General features: G+C 43.2%; 1 protein-coding gene and 1 long non-coding RNA gene across 5 annotated transcripts in view; one reads left to right on the top strand and one right to left on the bottom strand.

Moving 5' to 3' along the window:
* The window catches only part of LOC129380894 (uncharacterized), a 100428-nt gene extending 99292 nt beyond the window's left edge, over positions 1-1136 (top strand). The window contains exon 8 of the long non-coding RNA XR_008609093.2: positions 844-1136. This is a non-coding gene — a long non-coding RNA (uncharacterized lncRNA). The remainder of the gene's footprint in view (positions 1-843) is intronic.
* Positions 1-21529, bottom strand: part of drosha (ribonuclease 3 drosha) — a 268462-nt gene that overhangs the window by 130760 nt on the left and 116173 nt on the right. For all 4 annotated transcript variants that reach the window (XM_050196330.3, XM_055063089.2, XM_055063088.2 and 1 more), the window contains 2 exons: positions 14628-14706; positions 12877-12984 (listed from right to left, as the gene is read on the bottom strand). In XM_050196330.3, coding sequence (XP_050052287.1) covers positions 12877-12984; positions 14628-14706 — 187 coding nt within the window. The remainder of the gene's footprint in view (positions 1-12876; positions 12985-14627; positions 14707-21529) is intronic.

The raw sequence follows: 21529 nt of genomic DNA on the forward strand, positions 1-21529 counted from the left end.
CGTGGTAAGTGCTGTATGTTTCTTGTACTGTGCAGAACTCTTGTATTATGCGCTCCTGTGGGGTATATCCTACTTCCTAAGGTGTGTCAGTAAGAAATCCAGAAATTGTGTAAAGTCGCACCATGGGGCTAAATCTGGATGGCTTATCTGCAACATGAAGTGACTCTTCTGGGATATCACACTTGCGACACTTTTCTCCATAGCGAAGTACGAGAGGTTTGATGGCATGGTGGTTTATTCGCATAGTGTATTCGTATGTTACAGTATGTGACAATGTCGTAGCATATATGTCCTGGTGATGATGGAACACTGAGAACGTAAGTATGAGTTGTGTTCTTTGTTCCAGAGATGGCTCGTTAGTTTCTGTATATAGACTAGGAACAAGGGAAGTTCTGTAGGCGCCAGTTGCTAAGCGTAACCCTAGATTATGTACTGGATCTAGTAGTCGCCTTAGGTAGGACTGTCTGGCTGACCCATAGACTGCACAACTGTAGTCTATTTTGCTGCGTACCAAAGATCGGTATATATGCAAAAGACATTTCCGTTCAGAGCCCTAGTGTTTCAATGACAAGACTTTAAGTCCATTCAGTACATTGTTCACTTTAATTTTCTAACTGTTTATGTGTGCTAGAAAGTTTAGCTTCATATCAAACATGATGCCTTGAAACTTGCGTTCTTTTTTAACTGGTAGGGCACATTGGTGCATCTTCAGGACAGGGTCAGCATATAAGCCCCTTTTTTGGGAAAAGACCACAGCGACAGTTTTTTTAGTGGAGAATCGAAAGCCGTTTTCGGTTGCCGATTGTGAGTTTATTTAATGTGATTTGAACTTGCCATTTGCAGGTTACCATGTCTGATCCTTGGCATTCAATTTGGAGATTATCAACATATAATGTGGTGTCGCAACACACCAAATGCATGCTGCCGCAGACGCCCCTGCAGAGTATTCATATTAAGAAGTGAGGTACATCATGTATCAGCGACATGTCAGTTGCACTCTTTTCTTCAGAGAGACAGTTTATCAAGAGCCTGTTGAGAGTGAAGCGATGCTCGTCTGAAGTTTTTAAGTATGTTGCACAGTGCATGTTTCTACATATTGGCCATCATTGTAAGCAAAATAAACAGTACAATTAGCATTCCCCTTGTTCTCTTCCTTATTTATTTCCATTTTGTGCTTATGGCAACAGGCTTTATGGTCTGAAATTGTTCGGCATGAACCGACTAACGAAGCAACACATAGTACTGACTTTTCAGTGCAGCACATACAGTCACTAATATATTCTTTGAATGCAAAATGGGGAAATGTCTGGGTACTTGGGAGGTCAAAAAAATGAATTTCTATGAACAAATGCTAATTCATTAATTTTTAGAATGTTTTAAATACGTCAGCAATGCAGGATCTTTGTTTACAGACTTTTCTTCGGTATTCTGTTTCACTGCGATGGTCACACAGCCCTATGTGCATTGCGATACCATGAAGTGATGAAGGGTAGGTGTAGCATGCGACATTAACTGCAGGACGAACTCAGCCCACAGCTTTTTGCCTATGTGATAGCTTCCACCATTCCTCTGAACATGGCAGATGCCTGCAGCAGACGCTAAATGGTTGCCCACAGACCCAAAAGCCATTTGTACAGCTGTAATTAAAATTAAAACATACACGCACCCATTAAAAAATCAAATATAATGAAACATAGAAATAAATATGATATTATATTTTATCTTTAATTGGTGAGTGCATGTTTCATTTTGATGATGTTCCTTCCTCGCGAGACGAGTTTCCATCGAACAGTGGACTATTCTACAACTACCAGTCTAGCCTAAAGCACCTCAATGATTAAAAGTAGTGCCATCTCTGACGCCCTCCACCGCGCCCCGCTTGTTTCTCCTCGCGCGCTCTTGCCCCTCGGTGGTGCGATGATGCAGTGCAGTTTCGCGCTTTTTGTTTTAGTTTCTGTTTATGTCCTGTTGCACTGAAATTACATCTTAGAGTCTTATTTCAACCTTGGGAAGAAGAAAAAGCGGTATGAACAGAATTTTAGGGGGGAAAAACCTGTAAAACATGCATGCTTTGGAGTCACGACAGAGATAGCGTGATGCACACGTTCGCATCTCTAAACGGGTTTTCGCCGAGTGTGGTTTGTGAATCATTGCAAGTAGTTGTGAAGCAAAGCTGCCCCAAAGTGTTCATCAGAAAAAGAAGCTATAAATCTGTTTTCAGGACTGCCAACTGTAAACGCTCAGTTATACAGCTACGTCGTTAAGAGAAATGGAAGTGGTGACAGAAGCCACATCAGCCATTTAGGCATGATGGCTTCGACTAGAGCCTTACAATAAAATTTAAAATTTATTATGTTGGCACCGACTGTGCACTCTGGTTGATAGCCTTAGAGCATGCTGGGTAGAGCTTCATTTTGCCAAAATTATGCACAATCAAAGGTTCTATTGGTCACCCGAAAAATGATCCTGATTATTAAATGAAAGTAAAAAAAATTTACTACAAGGATTAAACATCATATGTCTCGAAAACGATTAATCGCAGACAAACATTGAGGGAAAAAAATAACTCGGAAAGGATACCATAAATTTTAGTCGCATGAGCAGCATTTCGCACGAAACTTTCAAAGCTGAAACACATTTTTTTTGCTAAAAATTTATTCTGTGCAAGTCTGATTTGTTTCTTGAGTATTCTAATAGTTTAATTGACACTGTATATTTTTCGACGGCCAAACAAACATGCTTAAAAGATACAAATTTTAGTCTTTCAGTGTCACTCCGTTTTGTTATATCAAAAAGCATGCAGAAACTCCACCGAAGTTATCTATGCATATGTAAGCATATCCCAAAATTTCAGTTATCCCACCCTTAAATTTCAAATTGGACCTACCTCCAAATTTCAGTTGGCCCATCCCCAAATTCAAGTTGGACCACCCTCAAATTTCAAGTTGGTCAACCCCCAAATTTATGTTGGCCCACCCCCAAATTTCAAGTTGGCCCACCACCAAATTTTAAGTTGGCCCACCTCTACACTGAGCTTCCCCATGCATCTTCTATGGAGCCCTATGTATCCTATGGGTATTCTCTCTAATCATTTTCATTTTTTTTTTTCAATTGTTCCTTATTGCTTATAAAGCTACTAATCATCTACATTTACACAATTATAATGACTAAATGTCTTAACTTTATAAATTACGCATTTTTTGCAGCGTGCAGATACAAGGCATTACACTTTTCGCATGATGGACAAATTTTCCTGTGGTATTCGCCAAAGAATGCTTACGGATTAAAAAAAGTGCGCACTACTGGTCAAGGAAGAAGAACTGCGCGGTCATGGTGCACAATGTGCACAATCATCATATGCACAATCATGCACAATCACGTACACAATCAGTCATGATGCACAATACGCGGCAACATTGTGCTGTGTGAATGCTTGGAAATAAATACCTCAGATACACTGTGTTATTTAGAAACCTCCTACTTCACAAAGGTGTGCAAACGGCGGCCCGTTTAAGTTCGCGCCACCGATCCGGTGCATCCATATCTTTCTTTGATACACATTATGCCTGCCAGACGGCAGAGTAAAAAGCTTTTTTTCCTTCATTGAAGCGATTACGGCAACCGTAGGCACAGCAACTCATGACAAAGAATAGAAACAGCACCAAGGAAGCGTGCTGTTCTTGACGCGCTCAAGACGAGAGCTACCATCATCATATAAACCACATACACTGGAATTTTGATACACGGAAATCACTTAAATAGCACTGCCGCTCAAATGGAACACCATCCTCATGATTGATTGGTTTTGTATTCATGCAATCGTATTCAGCTTTGTCTCTTTCAGTAAATGGAACTCCTGATGAACGGAACCAATTTCCCTGGTCCCTTGAGGTTCCGTTTAAAGACAGTCCACTGTACTACATACTACACTATGGCCCGTATTCATTCCTTGCATCGAAAATGACACCAAAGAGACTTCCGAAAGCACATGTTTTCTTCTCGGATTAAAATACACAAAATGGAAAAGTGCACATTGTCATGTGACGGCGGTAGTCCAATAGGAAAGGGGAGACTGGTGGCGGAGAACACGGGTAAGGGAGAAAGGCAGAGAGCATGTGCGGTGGCGGAAAATTTCAAAGGATGGTGCTACTTTTAAACATTGAAGGGCTTCAGTCTAGCCCATGCACATTATTTCGGGCCCAATTAAAAATGAGAACTAGAGTCAGTATGAACATATTAGTTGCAATTTCCTGTGACTGTTTGGTGCCTGCCACCACACTGGCTGACAGAAAAATCTCATCTAAGACATGCTGCGAAGTTGCCTGGCATAACCAGTGCTGTTGTGTCAGCAGTTAGTGACCAAGGTATCGTTTGGTGTAATGTTGATGAAGATCTAAATCCAATTCTTGCTAAGGAAAGCACCAGTACAAGCTACAAGTTCAGCGGCAGCAACTTTGTTCACAGACTTCTATGTTTGTAATGGCACATAGGTATGTAATCATGTCTGAAAAATCCAGTGGTACATCTTAAAGCTTCCAAGATTTTGGTCCCCAATATACACTGGTTTGCAGGTGCCAAGAGTAAGTCCAAATACCATATATTCTCATGCAAGGGCCTGCCTCACTTTAACAAATTTCGTCCTGAATTTTGTGTGTACATCCCACACACGTGCAAAATGTAAATAAATTTGTATCTGTTCTGGAAAGAAAACTCACAGGACTGTTACGAGTGGGTAACACATTAAGCATTAGCTATGGCGCGGGCTAGGCACTTTCACTCCCGATGTCGAGCTCACCTAATCGCTTGAAGTCTGAAAGTCCTGCTTCCTCCATGGCAATGTTTTACAGTACTCTCATTTAAACTACTACACTCTTCCCCAATGTTCGAGTGCTTGCCAGCTTTCTATGCATACACTGGCACAACCAGACGCGCAACAGCACACAGAGCAAGGCAGCGCCGCAGGCCCTCCTGATGCTGTGATGTTAACATCATCTACTTAACGTGATGTGGTGGCAAAACCTCCACGATACTGTGAGCGCACTTCGTGGCTTTCGCTGCCTATGATGTGCAGAGGGCAACACCACTTGGTGGTGTTACAGACAACCGAGCTTTGCATTATGCCACCGAACCACTTGCACCAATCTCTGATTGGTGGAAGCGCACATGGCATTGCATACACTTCCATGAATAGAAGCATCTTCTGGCGCCTCTCTCGCCTCTCTCACCTCTCTCGCGCAGACAGTGCCAATGGTGTGAAACTGAGCAATGAGCGAAGAAAAAGTAATGCTTTAAAACAACACGCTTGCCACCGTGTGCGATGACTGTAGGAAGTTCCCATCTCAGCTTCATTTATTACCCCATTCATCATCATTGGCACATACAGCATAATCTCGTTACTACGAACCCCACATGAACAAATTTCTCAAATTTACGAATATTTGAAGAATCCCTGCCAGATTGCCTATATTTTCAATGCAAAAATATTTCAGAACTACGAACTTCAATACAGCGTATATTTCAGAATAACGCACGTAGTTTATTTTCCCCTTTATACCCAAGAACATCAGTATTATGAATTCGGCTAAAAGTAACGGCGCCGCAACTCTCGTGTGAGACAGAAACCACGAGTGCAGTAGCTATCATCATCACCATGTCGAGTGCCACTGATTCACCCCAAACTTCACCAAGAACTTCACGACAAAGGTTTGGCGATGTTTGCGCGAGATCCAACGATGAATGCAGCTAGTGACGGCGCCAAGAAGAAGCGAAAGCAGTTTTTGCTACAGCACAAATTGGATGTATTGCAGAAAATCGAAACAGGGAAAAAGCAAATCAACGTGTGCAGACAGCGTGGCATTACCCTATTGACCGTTGCGACCATTTTGAAAGGCCGAGACAAGATTGTCAAGCTTTACCGGGAATCGCAACTTGCTCCTACGAGAAAACGGCTGCAACTGGGAAATTTTCAAAATGTGGACCAAGCTGTTCTCACGTGGTTCAAAGATGCCAGACTGCAAAACGTTCTTGTGTCTGGCCCAATGTTCTAAGAAAAAGCCCGCAAATTTGCAGATGCACTTGAAATAACTGGGTTCGACGCCAGTGCGGGTTGGCTTTTTCGTTTCCGCCAAAGGAACAGAATAACTTGGCAGAAAGGCTCGGGGGAGGAAAAAGCTGCTGACAGAGAAGGCACGGATTTCTGGCGCAATGATAGTTTTCTAGAAGTGGCTCAATCATACTCTGAAGACAATGCGGATGAGACCGCATGTTTTTATCAGCTCTTGCCAGACCGGACGATGCACTTCAGGGGCAGCAGTGCAAAGGAGGGACCAAGTCGCATCTTCGCGTGACAGTTCTGCTCTGCTGCAATGCAACAGGCACAAAGAAAATTAAACCGCTCATCATCGGCAAGTACGCGAAGCCTCGCTGCATGAAAAATGTCATGCCGTTACCGTACGACTACCATGTCAACAAACGAGCCTGGATGACCAGAGAACTCTTTTCCGAGTGGCTCATCAAACTCAACGACCAAATGAGGAAGGATGACCGAAGAATTCTACTGGTTGTCGACAACTGCTCTGCTCACACTGTGAATGTTCGCTTGACGCACATTCGCTTGGAGTTTCTGCCACGAAACAACATGTCCTTCCTGCAACCCCTAGACCAGGGCATTATAAAGAGTGTGAAAGCAGAATTTCGTAAGCGCCTTGTGCAGCAGTTGGTTATCAACCTCCGCCTAAAGCACCTGATTGCAATCAATATTCGTCAGGCAGCGGAAATGCTCACAGGAGCTTGGTGGAACTTGAAGGCGTCCACCATTAGCAATGGCTGGCGAAAAGCACGGCTTGTCAAAGCTCACAACTTGAAGATGACCTGGAGGTGACCGACAACAACCCAGGAGACCTGTGGACCGAGGTTGCGGTAATGCTGCACGCCGTCTTTTCCTTCAACGTCTACGTGGACAGCGACAGTGCGTCACTAACGACAGCGGACCTGACAACCGAAGAGATTGTTAACTGCGTTTGCAACGTCTCCAGTAATGATGACGACCCAAAGGAAGACGACTGTGGGTCACCGAACACAGAAGATGAGATCGTGTCGAACACTGATGTTTTAGTACACATGAACAAAGTATGCACTTTCATCACTCGGTGCAATGACGTACCCGATGAAGTATTGCGCAAAGTGGAAGATGTAGATGCATTCCTAATCAGTCGTGCATGCTGCACGCGCCAGGAGAAAATCACTGATTTCTTCAAATAAAGCAGCTTTGAAGTTTTTATTTGAGAGTATGCTTGTCTGCACGCGCGTCTACTGCCAAGGTACGTCATTTTCATTCCTAGGTTTGCCCACTGGCTTATAACCAAAAGTTTTTCATTACAACGATATTTCAAAATAACGAACAACTTTCGGCGGTCCCACGTGATTTGTTATATTGAGATTTGACTGTAACCGCAGGGCAGCTGAAATCTGGTCTACTGCAAGCGTTAGAAGATGAAGCTGTCCTTGGATTAGGATAGAGAAGCTGTGCTGCACGTAAAAATGCATGATGAAAAAAAAAAAAAGAAACGGCAGGAGTTTTCCCGTACAACGATAGCACCTGCATACATTTCAAGCGGCATGGGATCGACGAAAGCTCACTGCATAAACATGTACAGCATGTACGAAGCGTGGAGCCCATGGGAGATGTGGCTCACATACGTTGCACAAACATTTTTGCACAGCGCTGCAGGACAAGCAGCAGGATGCTGGGCTATGAATTGTGCTGGTGCTTAGTTGACAACTGAAGAAACACACAAAAAAAGAGACAAATACACAGTGCAATATGCCTCTTCCCTGCACAAATGCCGCCCTCATCAAAGGTAAACACGTCCTCGGACATCACGCTATGTGTGAGGTTGTGTGATGATGAACTCCAGAGGTTTTCATGTGAAACGTAAATCGAATGTTGCAGATGAAGACCTGCTTACATGTTGGGCAATGTGGGAGCAATGACATATGCAGGCGTGGTAGCATACTAAAGACAGCGTGGCTGAAAAGTGCAACGCCATAAATTGCGGGACGCTGGCAAACAAATTTCATTACGGTCAGCTGAATTCCTGCTAAAAGTTTATCAACTGTGATTAAAACAAAAGAGGAGATCCGTATGCATCAGGGCACTGCATCAAAAGCGTGAAGGAGTGCCATGCGGACAGGGACGACGAGATGTATGAATGCAAGAAATGTGCAGCCTATACTCGAATAACCTTTTCTGAAATATTTAAGCCCAAGTTTAGGTGTGTGGCCCCAAATTTGGGTCTGAAAAGCAGGCCTGAAAAATTGGGCACACCAAAAATCGGTCAGTGACTTCAAAGGGGTTGCAACATGAAGATATTAGTACAATGACAAATACAGTCGAACCCACTTATAAAAATATTCAAGTACCACGAAAATTCCATTGTTATAACCCATAATTGTTATAGTCGAGTTGCATGAAAAAATCAAAATAGGGGAATGGCAGAGCTGATGTGAGAAAACTATGGCGGAGAGGCCAGTTCCCCTCCCCACCAGCTTCCTCCATCCGGGTGCTGATTGTGTTCACCTGTTTGACTGCTTCCTGGGCGCTCCGATCGCGTGTAACAAGCCGTGGCTGTTGGCGTTAAAGAATGACACTGCTGTAACAACTGCATAGAGGGGTCACGGGTGGCAAGCGATATGTGAGCTCCGCCGAGGCATTGCTTTCGTGGACCTAAAAGGGGCCTTTTAAATATTGCGAGAAGGCTGCCGCGGCAGCCTGTCAAGCTTGAGAAATCCAGAATAAACGCCGAGTCGAGATCACCACAAGCACCTCGCCACGTACTTCTCACTGGCTTGCATGAGAAAGCTCTTATGTCTCTCAGCCTTGCATGTTTTAAGCGAAGCTTGCCGACATCTTTCTCCAAGGCGTCCAGGTGCTCCACGTAGTGCAGCAAAAGGTTCCTCGTGAAAACTTAGTCCTGGAGGGACTGAATCATCTGGTAGGCTTCCTGTGAAGGCAACGTTGAGGCAGCCTGCCCTACCGTGTCATTGCTGTTGTCGTCGCCGTCGCTATCTGATGCAAGCAGGCTTGCGATGCTCGTCTCATCGGTTAGAAGCACCTAGTTTGCAAATCTATAGCCATGCGCTTTCTTTTCACTGGCAACGTCGTGCATTGCCGATGATCAACGGGCAGATCGGCCACTTTCCCTTTCGGCGGCGAGTCAAACCAATGGTTGGTCAAACGAGGCTGAGAAACCGAGTGGCCAGGAACGATTTCGACGCAACCAACAAAGACGAATGCGAGTGATTAGGCTGTTTGCAGAACTGCACTGAATGAGGAACCAGCAAGCAACATGCAAGCAATCTGAGAGCAGCACAGTTGGCGTGGTCCATTTGTGTTTCAGAGGGTGGGGTGGCGTAGAGGTATGAACGCAGCCCATTCCTGTTTGGAGGGGTGGAAGGGCAACGGTAGAGAGGTGCGCGTAGATGGCTAGAAAATGAGTATGCGGAGGCTGTTGGAGCAGCGGCCAATCGTGCAGCAGCTCGAGTTTCTCGTTTTCTTTTTTTTCTTTTCAAGGATTTCATATTTCACTACCTTTCGGCTCGGACACCCAGCAGTCAGACTTCATCGTTTTAACCGATAATGCGGCATCGGCGCATTGTAGTAAGCGGGTTATTTCACCATGGAAAACATTCAAAAGTTGATGGTGCAGCAGCTTCTCATTGTTATAACCGATATATTGTTAAAAGTGGTATCGTTATAAGTGGGTTCCACTGTAGTAGTCAGTAATGTAAACATGCTAGTTCAGCGAGAAATGTTTGCACAGACTACCAGCTGTGTTAATGTGTCCTCATCAACAATTTCCCCACACTTATCTACACAGCATGTTTAACCAACTGAAATGAAACACAAACATACGTCTCTACAGAGAGGCATTATCTATAGTATCACCATTTCGTGAGCAAGACATGCAGGAATTGCCCCATTAGAGAGCCCTATGCAAGGCGGCCATTTCTGTGCCAAGTGCAGTTTCTTTCTTTTTGCACATTTCCTTCATAAACCCATGAATCTTGCAGACAGCTTGTGCAACTCAATACAAATTCCAATGGAATGAAAGAACACGCCTCGGTGTGCATGTACCAAATTAAGAGGCACAGGATTTAAATTGCTGCTGTAGTATTGTGTGTTAGATGAGCTCGACACAAAACCAGTGGCATTTGTCAGCCCATAATGCATGCACTACAGCAGACTTCTGCTAATTTAGCTCTGACTATGACAATTTTTTCATTAAATTCAATCTTGGCTGAAACTGCTGAGACTGAAAGAGCCCATGCATTTCTATGGGCCAAATATTTTTTACATTTCAATCACAAGGTTGACTGTTGCTGGATAATTACAACTTGACAGCATGTGCCTGACCCCAATAGCGACTGCAATGGCTGCACCGTCTACCTTCCTGGTACTAAGGGACAATATTTGTAAAAAACATGTATTGTTAAAGAAAGACAATATGTCAAAATCTCTTACCGAAAATGCAGATTTCTGGCCTACCCTAGGCAGATTTTCAAGTGAACATGGCAGCTCACAATAACTGACTACGTATTTGCCCCTTTCTAATGTGTGCCTTATCCCAAGAAAATTGGTTCGAAACTTGCCTGCACGTTAGTAACCCAAAACTGCATTCGTGCTGTTGCCAACAGCTTACCATTAAAGGGACACTAAAGGCAAATACTAAGTCAAGCTAAAGTGATACATCAGTGCTCGAGAATCTCTAAGGCGTCAATATTATCGCGAACAGAGCCTTACTAATAAAGAAACTTAGGTAAATGCAGGACATGATTAGAGACTCCTCCGGCACATTCAAGCACTCACTCAATGACGAAAGCACTGCTCAGTTAAATTCTGTCACTAGTACTCAACTACTCATTGCAAAAAACATCCTTGTATTATAAGATGAAATGAATTGCTACTTGTCTAGTTCTACGTCATATTTGGAAAAAAGAACTCATTGAAATTACCGTTGACAATGACGCGGGTGGTCGAAACGTTTCGTTTTCGCTTGACCCTGCGCCACCCAGGCTTTCGCGTTTCACTACTTTTCTGATCGCGTTGTGCTATGCTGATTTTGCTGGCTTGCGAAACTTGCACAAACTGCAAGTAGCAGAGAATTCAACTTCTAGTGATGCCGCGGGATGCGCGAACAATCCGCGCCACTTGACCAAAAAGCAGCTACAGAGGCAAATCCACCGCTCTTTCTTGGCTCAGTACCGATGTCTGTCAGGCACTGTTTTACTCACTGACGGTAGCAAAGGGTGGTGATGGCATATGCAACATCCCCACTCCCCCGGTTGCATGGCGGGAGATTTGAATTTCAAAAAAGGTATTCGGACCCTTTAGATGCAATTTTCTCGTAAACTAAGTCTTTTCTCGGCACGAAACAAGCATTGCGATGTTTCTGGAATGGTATGTAAACAGTCCACGCCGACTTAGTATTTACCTTTAGTGTCTCTTTAAGGCCAGCATTATCATTGTCATCACAAAATGGTAACAGAACAAGTTTTCAATTAAAGTTTCTGTCAACAACATGCCACTTTCAGGGTACAATTAAGAAAGCTCATTCAAAAAATAAGTTCCTTCACATGCTAAGCTAGTGGCAACAAGGTTGCGCGACATGCTTTTTGCATTTAGGAGACTTGCATGTATCATAGGATGAGTGTTTAGCCGAGGCATGGGCCACCATGCTGTTTGCGAATGTTGTGGAGTTGTAGTTTGCGAAATGCAGATTATGAAAAGTAGTGGTATTAATACAGTGGTATTAAATAAATTTACATTCTGTGAAGGTGAGTTTAATTTTTTTCTAATTGCTAGAAACATAGGCATCTTACATTTCTTTTGACTTTGAACCCATAAAAACTGGATTCACATTAGATTTGGAAACGTGATAGAATTGGGTAAATACTGCCAAATGAACAGGCAATGTGTTTAGATGTTTATTGCTCCCTCTTCCTCAGCTTGACGCTCGGGATAATCTGATCAATTCCGCCAGTCCCATGGCAGAATTGATCAACTTGACCCATGAAGGTTAAAAGAAACGCCCTTATGTAAGTGCAGGTATGCTCGCCACAACTCGCAAGATTCCTGATGGCACAAGATTGCTAGCTTGATCCCAGATATACCCCCTCAGCTTTTTTTTTTTTTTTTTAGTTTTACATTCAAGCATGCCCAAACCTAAGCATAAATGTATGAATGAACAAACGAAATTGGCCCATTTTCAAGCTTGTAACTTTTGTTTGCAGGATAAAAGCTGCAGACAAAAGGGCATGGGCCTGTTATATAACCTCTCAGGTTTTGCAAGCAAAAATTTTAACATAAGAAAACAACATACTATTAAGGTCATTCCACATGAATTGCACCAACAACATAGTGGATAGTACCAGGGACAATATTTTATAACAATCTATTCATTTTACATTATTTCTGCCCTCCGTCTATGGCTCGGACGCAGGGCAGATGCTGCAATTCCACCACTACTACTAAATATACACTACTCGGCACACGGAGGCTGAGCCAATGATGAGAGTGAAAAGAATGAGGTTAATTGTTCGAAAATACAGCCCAACGCTTTCATTTAAAAATTATGGCCACTGACTGTACGAAATAATTACCTTACACCATGCCATAAAAGATTTTTTTTCAGTGTCCAGGATTCTCTGTGATATTCTAAACACCCAAATGAACATTTCTGAAGAAAACTTATTGAGAACTATGAGCATAGAGGGGTTCATACAGAAGAAAATGTAAATCTAACTCAACATATATGTTCTTCCCTTTTGCATATGCAAAAAAAAAAAAATATTTCTTCACAGAATCACACAGCGCACCTGGAGAAGATAACGGTCCTTAAATTCAGTCCCGATGATGCTTTCCAGGAAGTCCAGAGACTTGTGGAAACGAAGGTGGCACACAAGCACGGGAAGCAGCAGGGCATGCTGTGTGAAACAGGATGAATTATTGTTATGCTGTTGAACAAAAAATAACACAAAGACAGCTTTAAGTGTTCTATCTGTAGCAGAGCACTTGCTTTACAATGAGTAGCCCACTCGAGTGTGCTTTCAAAAGGCACGCTCTCCATGCTTCTCCCCCTAATGTGTGTGTAGCATCAATTGCTTATGCTAAGAGTGCTGCTAACTAAGATTCCTCAGAAAAGATTAGTACTACAATGGGAAAATTAAGAAAACTGCAGTACTCACACAATAATCTCTCACGATCTACAAATTCAAAATGGCATGTTAATAGTATTCTAATAATCCCATAAATGGTTGATAATATTAAAAAAAAATCAATGTTCAAATTAAGTCTTTTGCAAATACATCCAAATATGAGTATATCAAACCTAATTAAATCGAACTATCCCTTAAATAAACAATTTCTGCACATTGTGACATTGCAGTGAGAGCAGAGTAGAGGAGAATTTAGTAGAGGAAAGGCAAAGGAGCTACTTATGCTCTAGCCTGCTACTCTGCACAGGGGAAGGAGGAAAGGGGACAAAAAGGAACTATAAAAGATGGCAAGGACAGGAAGAAGGGATGCACATATGCAATAACCATGTAGCACACTGGTTTCCAGTCTTGAGTCTAGTCCAGTGCTCTTCAAATAGTCCATAACAGCCCTTGTAGCTGCTGTTGTTACTGTGTGGTCACACATTGCAGCCAAAATAGTACTTTCCAACAATGTTTGCCTTAAGCTGCAGTGAGAGTACAAAACAAAACATAGGGTTACATATATTAACTAGAATGGTACTCGCACCTAATAGATCGAGCTCTATACAGTGCCAAACGTCTTCATACGTTGGATTTCCTGTGTGGGCATGTCATTATCATACGTCATTATCCATAAAGGAAGCAAAAACAATAACTTCGCCTGTTGCTCTGGTGTGTGCCATGCACATATTTTCAAAGCCAGGCAGGGCACCATAACGTGCTGGGTCAACAACCCCTCAGAAAAATCACACATATTCCGCAACCCCAACTGAATGACTGCTAAGCATCTCCATACTATGCACCATACCACATCGCATGTCCTACCAACCTCAGTAAAAGTTGCAATGAAATGTTTACAGAGGCAATGCTCAAAATTGGTTTCTGCTTTAATGCCACTGTGCACAGCTCAGGAACTGTCACTTTGTGCCTCTGGAAGCGGGCAAATAAATTCACTAATTGGCGGATCAGGCAAAATGGTGAAATTTGAAGTTCTTACGAGCACTTATGAAAGCCTACACGTATGGCTTAGCTATTTTTGTCCAGAGTTAAAACCTGAGATGCAAAACAAAACCAGTGTCAGCAACACCGGTTCAAAGGCACTACTTGAAAACTAATATATTGTACGATATACTAAAAAACTAAAGCATTAACAATTTGCGGAGATAATAGTTACTACAAGAATTTCATCAAGCATCACCTCCAATCACTGTTCTTTATTTTTTCCTATTCTTTAAAATTTAAGCACAGTCAATGAGTACAGATAACAGATACTCCATACACTCATACAATTAGCTATTTGTATTAGCAACTAGTAAAAGAATGATCCATGCATAAAATAGAACTATGCAAAAACACAGGAAGCCTGTAAATACCTGTACTACATCACACATGATGCCTGTCCGATAGAAGCCCTTGCTGCTTACTACCACAGTAACGTCCCTCTTCAAGTTGCTGGTGTGGATATAAAAGAAAGAAAGAAAAAAAGTATGTTCAGGCAAGCAAATGAACATCTGTGACTTGCAAGATGTTAATTCAAGGTAATAATTAAACAGTTATATCTGCACAAGTCTAAAAGCATAATATTTTGAACCTTACAGACACAAGTACAATGACCTGAAAGCCTCCCTACTCTTGGCCTAATTAGAATTAAATTTACAAGTAATAGAACACTCATGAATCTTAGTGCAAGCCCTGGTCTTACAACTCCAATCAATGCAATGGCCCATGCTTTACAAATGCAAGAGCGAGTGCTAGTTGGGTACACAACAAATAACCAAATAAATAAATAGAAAGCTTAACAAAGGTCGCAAACAAGGAATGATATCATACAATGGTTTACAGAAAATCCAGCTCAATGGGATGCTAATAGTGCAAATGCTGCAAACTAATACTACACACGCTGCAGTGAATTTGGCTTATCAAAATGAATCCTGACTAGCTACTTGGCATATATAGACGCATAACTTAACCTATCATTTTAAACCTATCACCCAGTGACTACTGCTGCCAAAGTGTACACAGCAGAAAAAAAAAAGAAAAAAAAAAGATCACTCAAATGAAAACCTTAAAAATGCAGTAGTAAACAAAAATAGCCAAACAAAAATACAATTTTTATGAAAATTGGCTATATTGCTAGCAGTGGTCTAAAGAACTCCTGACAAGCAGCAGTAACTAAGTGGAAAGCTACACATACCAAAGTAGTAGTGCAAACGTGGTGGCTACTCTCGCATCATCTCCTAGCATTCTTGCATTCTGTTATTTAATTTTTCTGCAACCACCAAATCATGAAAGCAAACTGAATAAAGCCACAGTGAATCAATAAATGCCTGTCCCTGCAGCAGATGTACTAACAATAAAAATGTTAGATTGGCATAGCTAACATAAAAGGTCGATGGAACACATGTTTTATTGCCAATTCCTTGCCTACATGTTGCTGTGTTGACTGTAAAGTTGAGTCCACTTACAAAGCAGTATTGTGCAACAATGCTGCATCGAACAATATATCAGATATAACACGAAAATTCGCGGCACCGTCAAATTCATAATGCGCCCTATAAAAAAAATTAACTGCTTACTACGATGCTTTCATGTCAAGTTGCCAGTTAAATAACAATTTGAAAAGGATGATGCAGCAGGAAGAAAAAAATTAAATAGGGTTGCGAGTTCCATGTGATGGAGCTCGCAACGTGCAGAGCACTCCTGACCCCTTGAAGCATCAGTCGACAGCTTAACACACCGAAGCCAGGAAAAATATTCTCCCCTCCAATGACCACGGCTGCATACATGGACAGAAGATTACATGAGATGCATGCTTCTGTGTTTCCCTGGAACCTTGGCAGTCCCGTTGTCCCTTTCCAGTGCACTGCTGCAACGCACATAGCCACCGTGGTTTTGCAACATGGTTGCACCGTGTGCTAATTTCAGCCTGTACACTGACTCCGCTGGTTTGTTTGACACCTCCACTTCTCACGCATGGTGCAGCAGGAAAGGAAGACCAAGCACACAGCGATAATGCTGGAAATGAAGCATAGCAGGCAACAACAAAGGCAAGAAGGTGTCAGAGTTAGGACAAAAATTATAGACTCTTGCAGTCGAACATATGAATGATCATTTGTTCCCCATGAAAACTGCTTGAAAATCGGAACACCGTGGGCAGTGGGTGGAAAAAGATGCGACACAGCACCAATAAAGAACTTGAAGCACTGTACCAGTGATTTTTGAACACTCGCACACACAAGCTACTGATGAGTCGGCCAGTCCTGGTGGAGAGGCGAAGCTCTTTGTTTACTTGCTTCAAGACGTTGATTTTCACCTAGATGGAGGTTGGATCCGGTGCTCTAGAAAGGGCTCAAAGTTACTCATGCCATTTTGAACACAATTTAAATAAACATGCATGTTGTGTCCAGGTGCTGTGATGATCACCTTTGGCGAACATGGCAGCATTTCGTGTGGTGGGGAGGCCACAAATTTAGAACACACTTCTGTGCTCGTCTCCGGGCACTTCCAGTCCCTTCTTTGCATATTTTGACATCACCTGGGTAAAAGCTGTCAATTCGGCGAACTACGAGGAATGAGAGCACCAATGTGATGAGAGCCGGCTTTGTGTTGCGAGAAAAGGAGGACTTGCCAATTACAGGTGTGGGACAGCTGCAACAGCTGTGGGAGCAATTTTTGGAGCTGAGAAATTTTGGTTTTGGAGCATCATACAGTGATGCAAGCAGCACTTCGTCTTTTGGAGCAGCTTTGGGAGCACGAAAAATCTTAGTTTGGAGCAGAAATATCAGCTTCTGGAGTGGAAAAATTTGCTGTTTGGAGAAAGAAAACAATGCTTTGGAACAGTAACTTACTGCTCTGGTGCAAAGAAGAAGCTCTCTATAAGTTAGTACTTGCTGAAACATTGCATTCAGTATGTATTATACTAAGATGCAAGTATTTTTTCTTCATCTTGCTGTTCCATTTTATTATTATTATATAAGAAGATGAAGATAAGCACAAACTTAATCCTAATTAAGCTGTTTGACACATGAGAAAGGCGCGTCAAGCAGCTGTGCCCTTACAATCATGTGTCACCAAAATTACATAACATATTATTGCAATAGAAATTATATGGACCCTCCAGGCGAATTTCCGCAGTTGGTGTTGGCGTTAGTGTCACCGTGAAGTTCCGTATAATGTCCAAGTGTGATACGGTGGTGGCCGCATGCCGTATATGCTGTTGCTATGATGGAAAGCGTGCGAGGATGAGTCGTGAAGGATGGTTGCTTGCTGCGCAGTGCCTTCTCACGCATGCAAATTATTCCCAATTCGAAGCAGGTGCATGTTGGCGCAGGCCTGGTGCAATACCTGCGATAACGACAATTTCGCACAGCATGTAGCAGGATTTCCTTCACGGCTCAGTTTTGCGCACTTGGCGCAGCACTTCCATCACTGCCTCATATGTTGAATTTGGAGCAGGTTAAAGGGGCCCTTGAACCCTTCTCAAGCCACTCTTTTTCTGTTGCAGGTTGTATACACTGACAATTGGAGATCTTTTTAGCGCAGGTAAAAGCACCAATATTGAAATATTTATTATTTTAAGTAGCAAACAAATCACTACATCGCTGCCAACTGCATCATTGCCCAGTGGTGCTCACCAGAAGCATCATCGACGCAACCATTTGCTCCTCCGTGATTGGTTAAAAACAAAGTTGCAGATAACAATTGCACTGCAGCAAAAATGTTATGAATGAAGGTTTTATTTCATTTTTGTTTGCTGTAGTTTTGATATTCATGCAAACAGACACAGTTGTAAAAAAAAAAAAAAGGTCATTACAACTGCAAGGCACGGCAGGGGTGCTGGCTGTTCTTTTGCCTCTGGTGTGGTGGCAGACCTCTGGTTTCTGAACACAAAAGCTTCTCCACTTGCTTATGTACACTCATGAGCAGCCTTGTTGCCATGCTGCCACGTTATGCATGTGCGTGTTCAGAAGGTACAGGTTTCTAACCTCGGTGCATTTCTTGTTGCAGCACCCTTTTTGTTGTTCATGGTACTGCGCTGAACTGTAGCTGAACTAAAGCGACGTTGTGCAGTTCCGAGTTGCTCGACCGGTAGTGGCAAACATGAAATGCACTATAATACGCAAAGGTATTTTTTAACCATGGTAACAGCGTCATAAGCACACCGAAGTAACCGGAGTCCGTGAACGCAGCACATGTAGACAACCATGGAATTGCAAACTTCAGCTACGTAGGCGCATCAGGCTCTTACCAGTGGCAACAAGGGGTTACGCCAGTGGGTGAGAGAAAGGGAGACAGAAGAGTGCACAAAATTTGAGTTCAGGGCAACTATATCTTTTTTTTTATTGTGAAATTTCTCGGCTGAAAAACTTCGGATTGTGTACCTCTATCGCTGCCATTCTTGTTGCATTTATCGTTCCAATGGACAATCTATGCAAACCTGAACACTGAAAAATGGTGGCTTGAAAAGTGTTCGACAGCCCCTTAATCGGAGCGGTGTGGGGGGGGCGGGCTGGCTTGAACACTTTTCGGAGCTGCAAATTTGAAATTTGGAGCAGCTAATTTGTAGCAGAAAGTTTTCACACAAGCGAGTCCTTCTTGGATTAACTCCTCCAATGTTATTCTTTCAGTGATTTACATGGGCCATAGATCGACTTTAGAGGGCATTAAAATCTCCTGTTTTAAAACTGTGTTCCACTTTTCAGTTTTCAGCAGACACACTGAAGAACCGGTAATCAGACACACTAAAATCCTGAACTGCATTTTGGGCCCTGTCATGGCAGCAGACATTTAAATTGAAAATAACCCTCGGTATTCAAACACATAAAACAAGGATGAGAATGCCGAAAGTCATTTTGCAGAAATTATTGGAGCAGATAAATTTTGATTTCGGAGCAGTCTGTAGCACATATATCTTATTATTGGAGAGGTCTGAAGCATGCACATCTTTATTTAGAGCATTTTTATTATTAAATGTGGTAACAGTAACAAAACTAGCATTCTGCAGCATTAAAGAAGTGTTGAGGTGCAGCCTAAAGGCATTTTTCACACTATTGCATGCTGGTGAAGTAACTGGAGGTTTTTTACAAGTTGTGAAGAAGCTAAGGTTAGTGAACACCAGTGTTTTCTTTTTTCAAAGACATTTCTAGGTAATGGGACAGGATCAACTAACTGAAACAACGATTCTGAACGTGACTGATTTTGCTTTGCCACTCACTATACTCACTTGAAACACCTAAACATCTGAAGTTTACACTGAGTGATTGGGAGTAAGCCATTTGAATAAGCTAAACGAAGCAACATTCCTCCTCTCTTGGTCTCTCTTTCCCTCACTGGTCCCGCTGCACAACAATGCAATCGATGCGTTACCAGGATTCGTGATTGCCGTGATCATGGGGCTGCACACAGCGATCAATAGCAACTGTCATGGCCCCTGCATGACTAAAAAAAGAAAGGGCGCTACCGGCAACACGTAGACTCACACCTGTTTCTGTGGAAACAGCGCCAGCACAACAATGCAACTCCGCTCCACCAACAGGGACGTGCAGATAAGCCCCAGACCTCCTAGCCTGCCCTCACTCATGGCTCAGGCGGCAAAATAAAAGAACATCACTACTTTTACTTTTATTCAGGGGGCTTAATTGGGTGCAGCTGTACGCGCCCACACAATGCCACAATGTCCTGCACTGCAGCAGTGATCTTTTGATGATGCCCGCCGAAGCCAAAGCTGGCAATCTGGAGAAACTTCAGCCATTTTTCGACTTTTGGCACAATTTGGAACAGCAATTTGCTTGAGTATCAAAATGGCGCAATTAGCACAGAATTCCCACCCCTGATAAAAGCACGAGTCAGTTATTGCGAGAGAAATTCCTGTTTCCATCTACTGCTTATCACAGAAATATGATGCCCAAACACAGTTAAATTTTGCTCAAATGCTACAGTGCGTACAGTTTTCTTTCTTTCTTTTTTTTCCCCCCCTCATGCTCATGATATTCTGGTGCTAATCAGACATATGCTGTTATGTTTGCATGCTACAGCCGCTTGCATGCCGTGACTGTAGTTTTATGATGTTGGCAACTTTACTTGGTTCTGATGATGACATCACAAAAGTGAATAAAGAGCGGCCGCAGCAAGCGGCTGTGCCATCTTCAAATGAGTCTAACTGCATGTCAGTGTGTCATTGCTTCCCCAATACAACACTGTTAGCAATGGGGGACAATGCTGAAAAGCAGGATGTCACGGAGGAGGACATTCTAAGTTTACGAGCTATTGCCGGTACGCTGAAGGGCCAAGACAGGCTGCAGGGTGGATCCTGCCCTAGTTGCAGCAGGCCGCATCAGCACCGTCTCTGTCATTTCAGGGACACACAGTGCCGAAATTGCAGAAAAACGGGCCACACTGCCAGGTTATGTCGTTCTTAATCCTTTGAAGGTTTCCGCCGTACATGTACGGCGGCGGTTTTCTGTCCCGCAAGGTCTTTGCCGTACGGGTACGGTTCCGACCCTCCGTTTGAAATTTCGCGCCATAATGACGATGAGCACTCATCGGGAGGTGCTGCCACCTCTTAGCACTTACAAGATGCGTTTGAAATTGGTGCTACCTTCTTGGGGAGATAAACAGAGCTGACTGCTAGCTTCAGCGCGTCGCTCAGACAGCGGCAACGCCCCTTTGGCGGTTTCGGTTTTGCCGCGTGATCGCAACGGAGGCGCGCGAAACGTCATTTTTTTCTTTGTCGGCACTCTTTTGCAGGGCGGTGGAAGTTGATTTCTATCTTGATTGGCGCTGCTCTTAGCTTGCTTATCGGCGCCGTTCGCGAGGTATTCTCGCTCTCAGTGGCAACGCGCTTTCGCGGTTTCGGTTCTGCCGCGTGATCGCAACGGAGGCGCGCGAAACGTGGTTTTTCTCTTTGTCGGCACGCTCTCGCAGGGGCGGCGGAAGTTGATTTCTATCTTGATTGAATACCTTGTTTATCACCACTTGCTTATCAGCGCCGTTCACGAAGTATTCTTGCTCTCCGCGGCAATGCGCTTACGCGAGAGGGTGCCTCAGACCTCTGCCCAAGGCAGCCGCACGCAGAGATGGCATGTGTGCGCCAACACAACTCCTCGCTTCAAGAGAACAGACACACATTTTAGGTGTGCAGACTGCGATAAGGCGCTGTGCGTAGACCCATGTTACAAGGAGTACCACGCTCGGAAATACTATTGAACATTTTGCAGTTCTGAGTGATACCGACACCAAAATACTGTTCCTAATTATTTTTGACTATTTATTCTCG

The sequence above is a fragment of the Dermacentor andersoni genome, chromosome 1 (assembly GCF_023375885.2).
Source record: "Dermacentor andersoni chromosome 1, qqDerAnde1_hic_scaffold, whole genome shotgun sequence".
In the NCBI taxonomy this organism is placed as follows: domain Eukaryota; kingdom Metazoa; phylum Arthropoda; class Arachnida; order Ixodida; family Ixodidae; genus Dermacentor; species Dermacentor andersoni.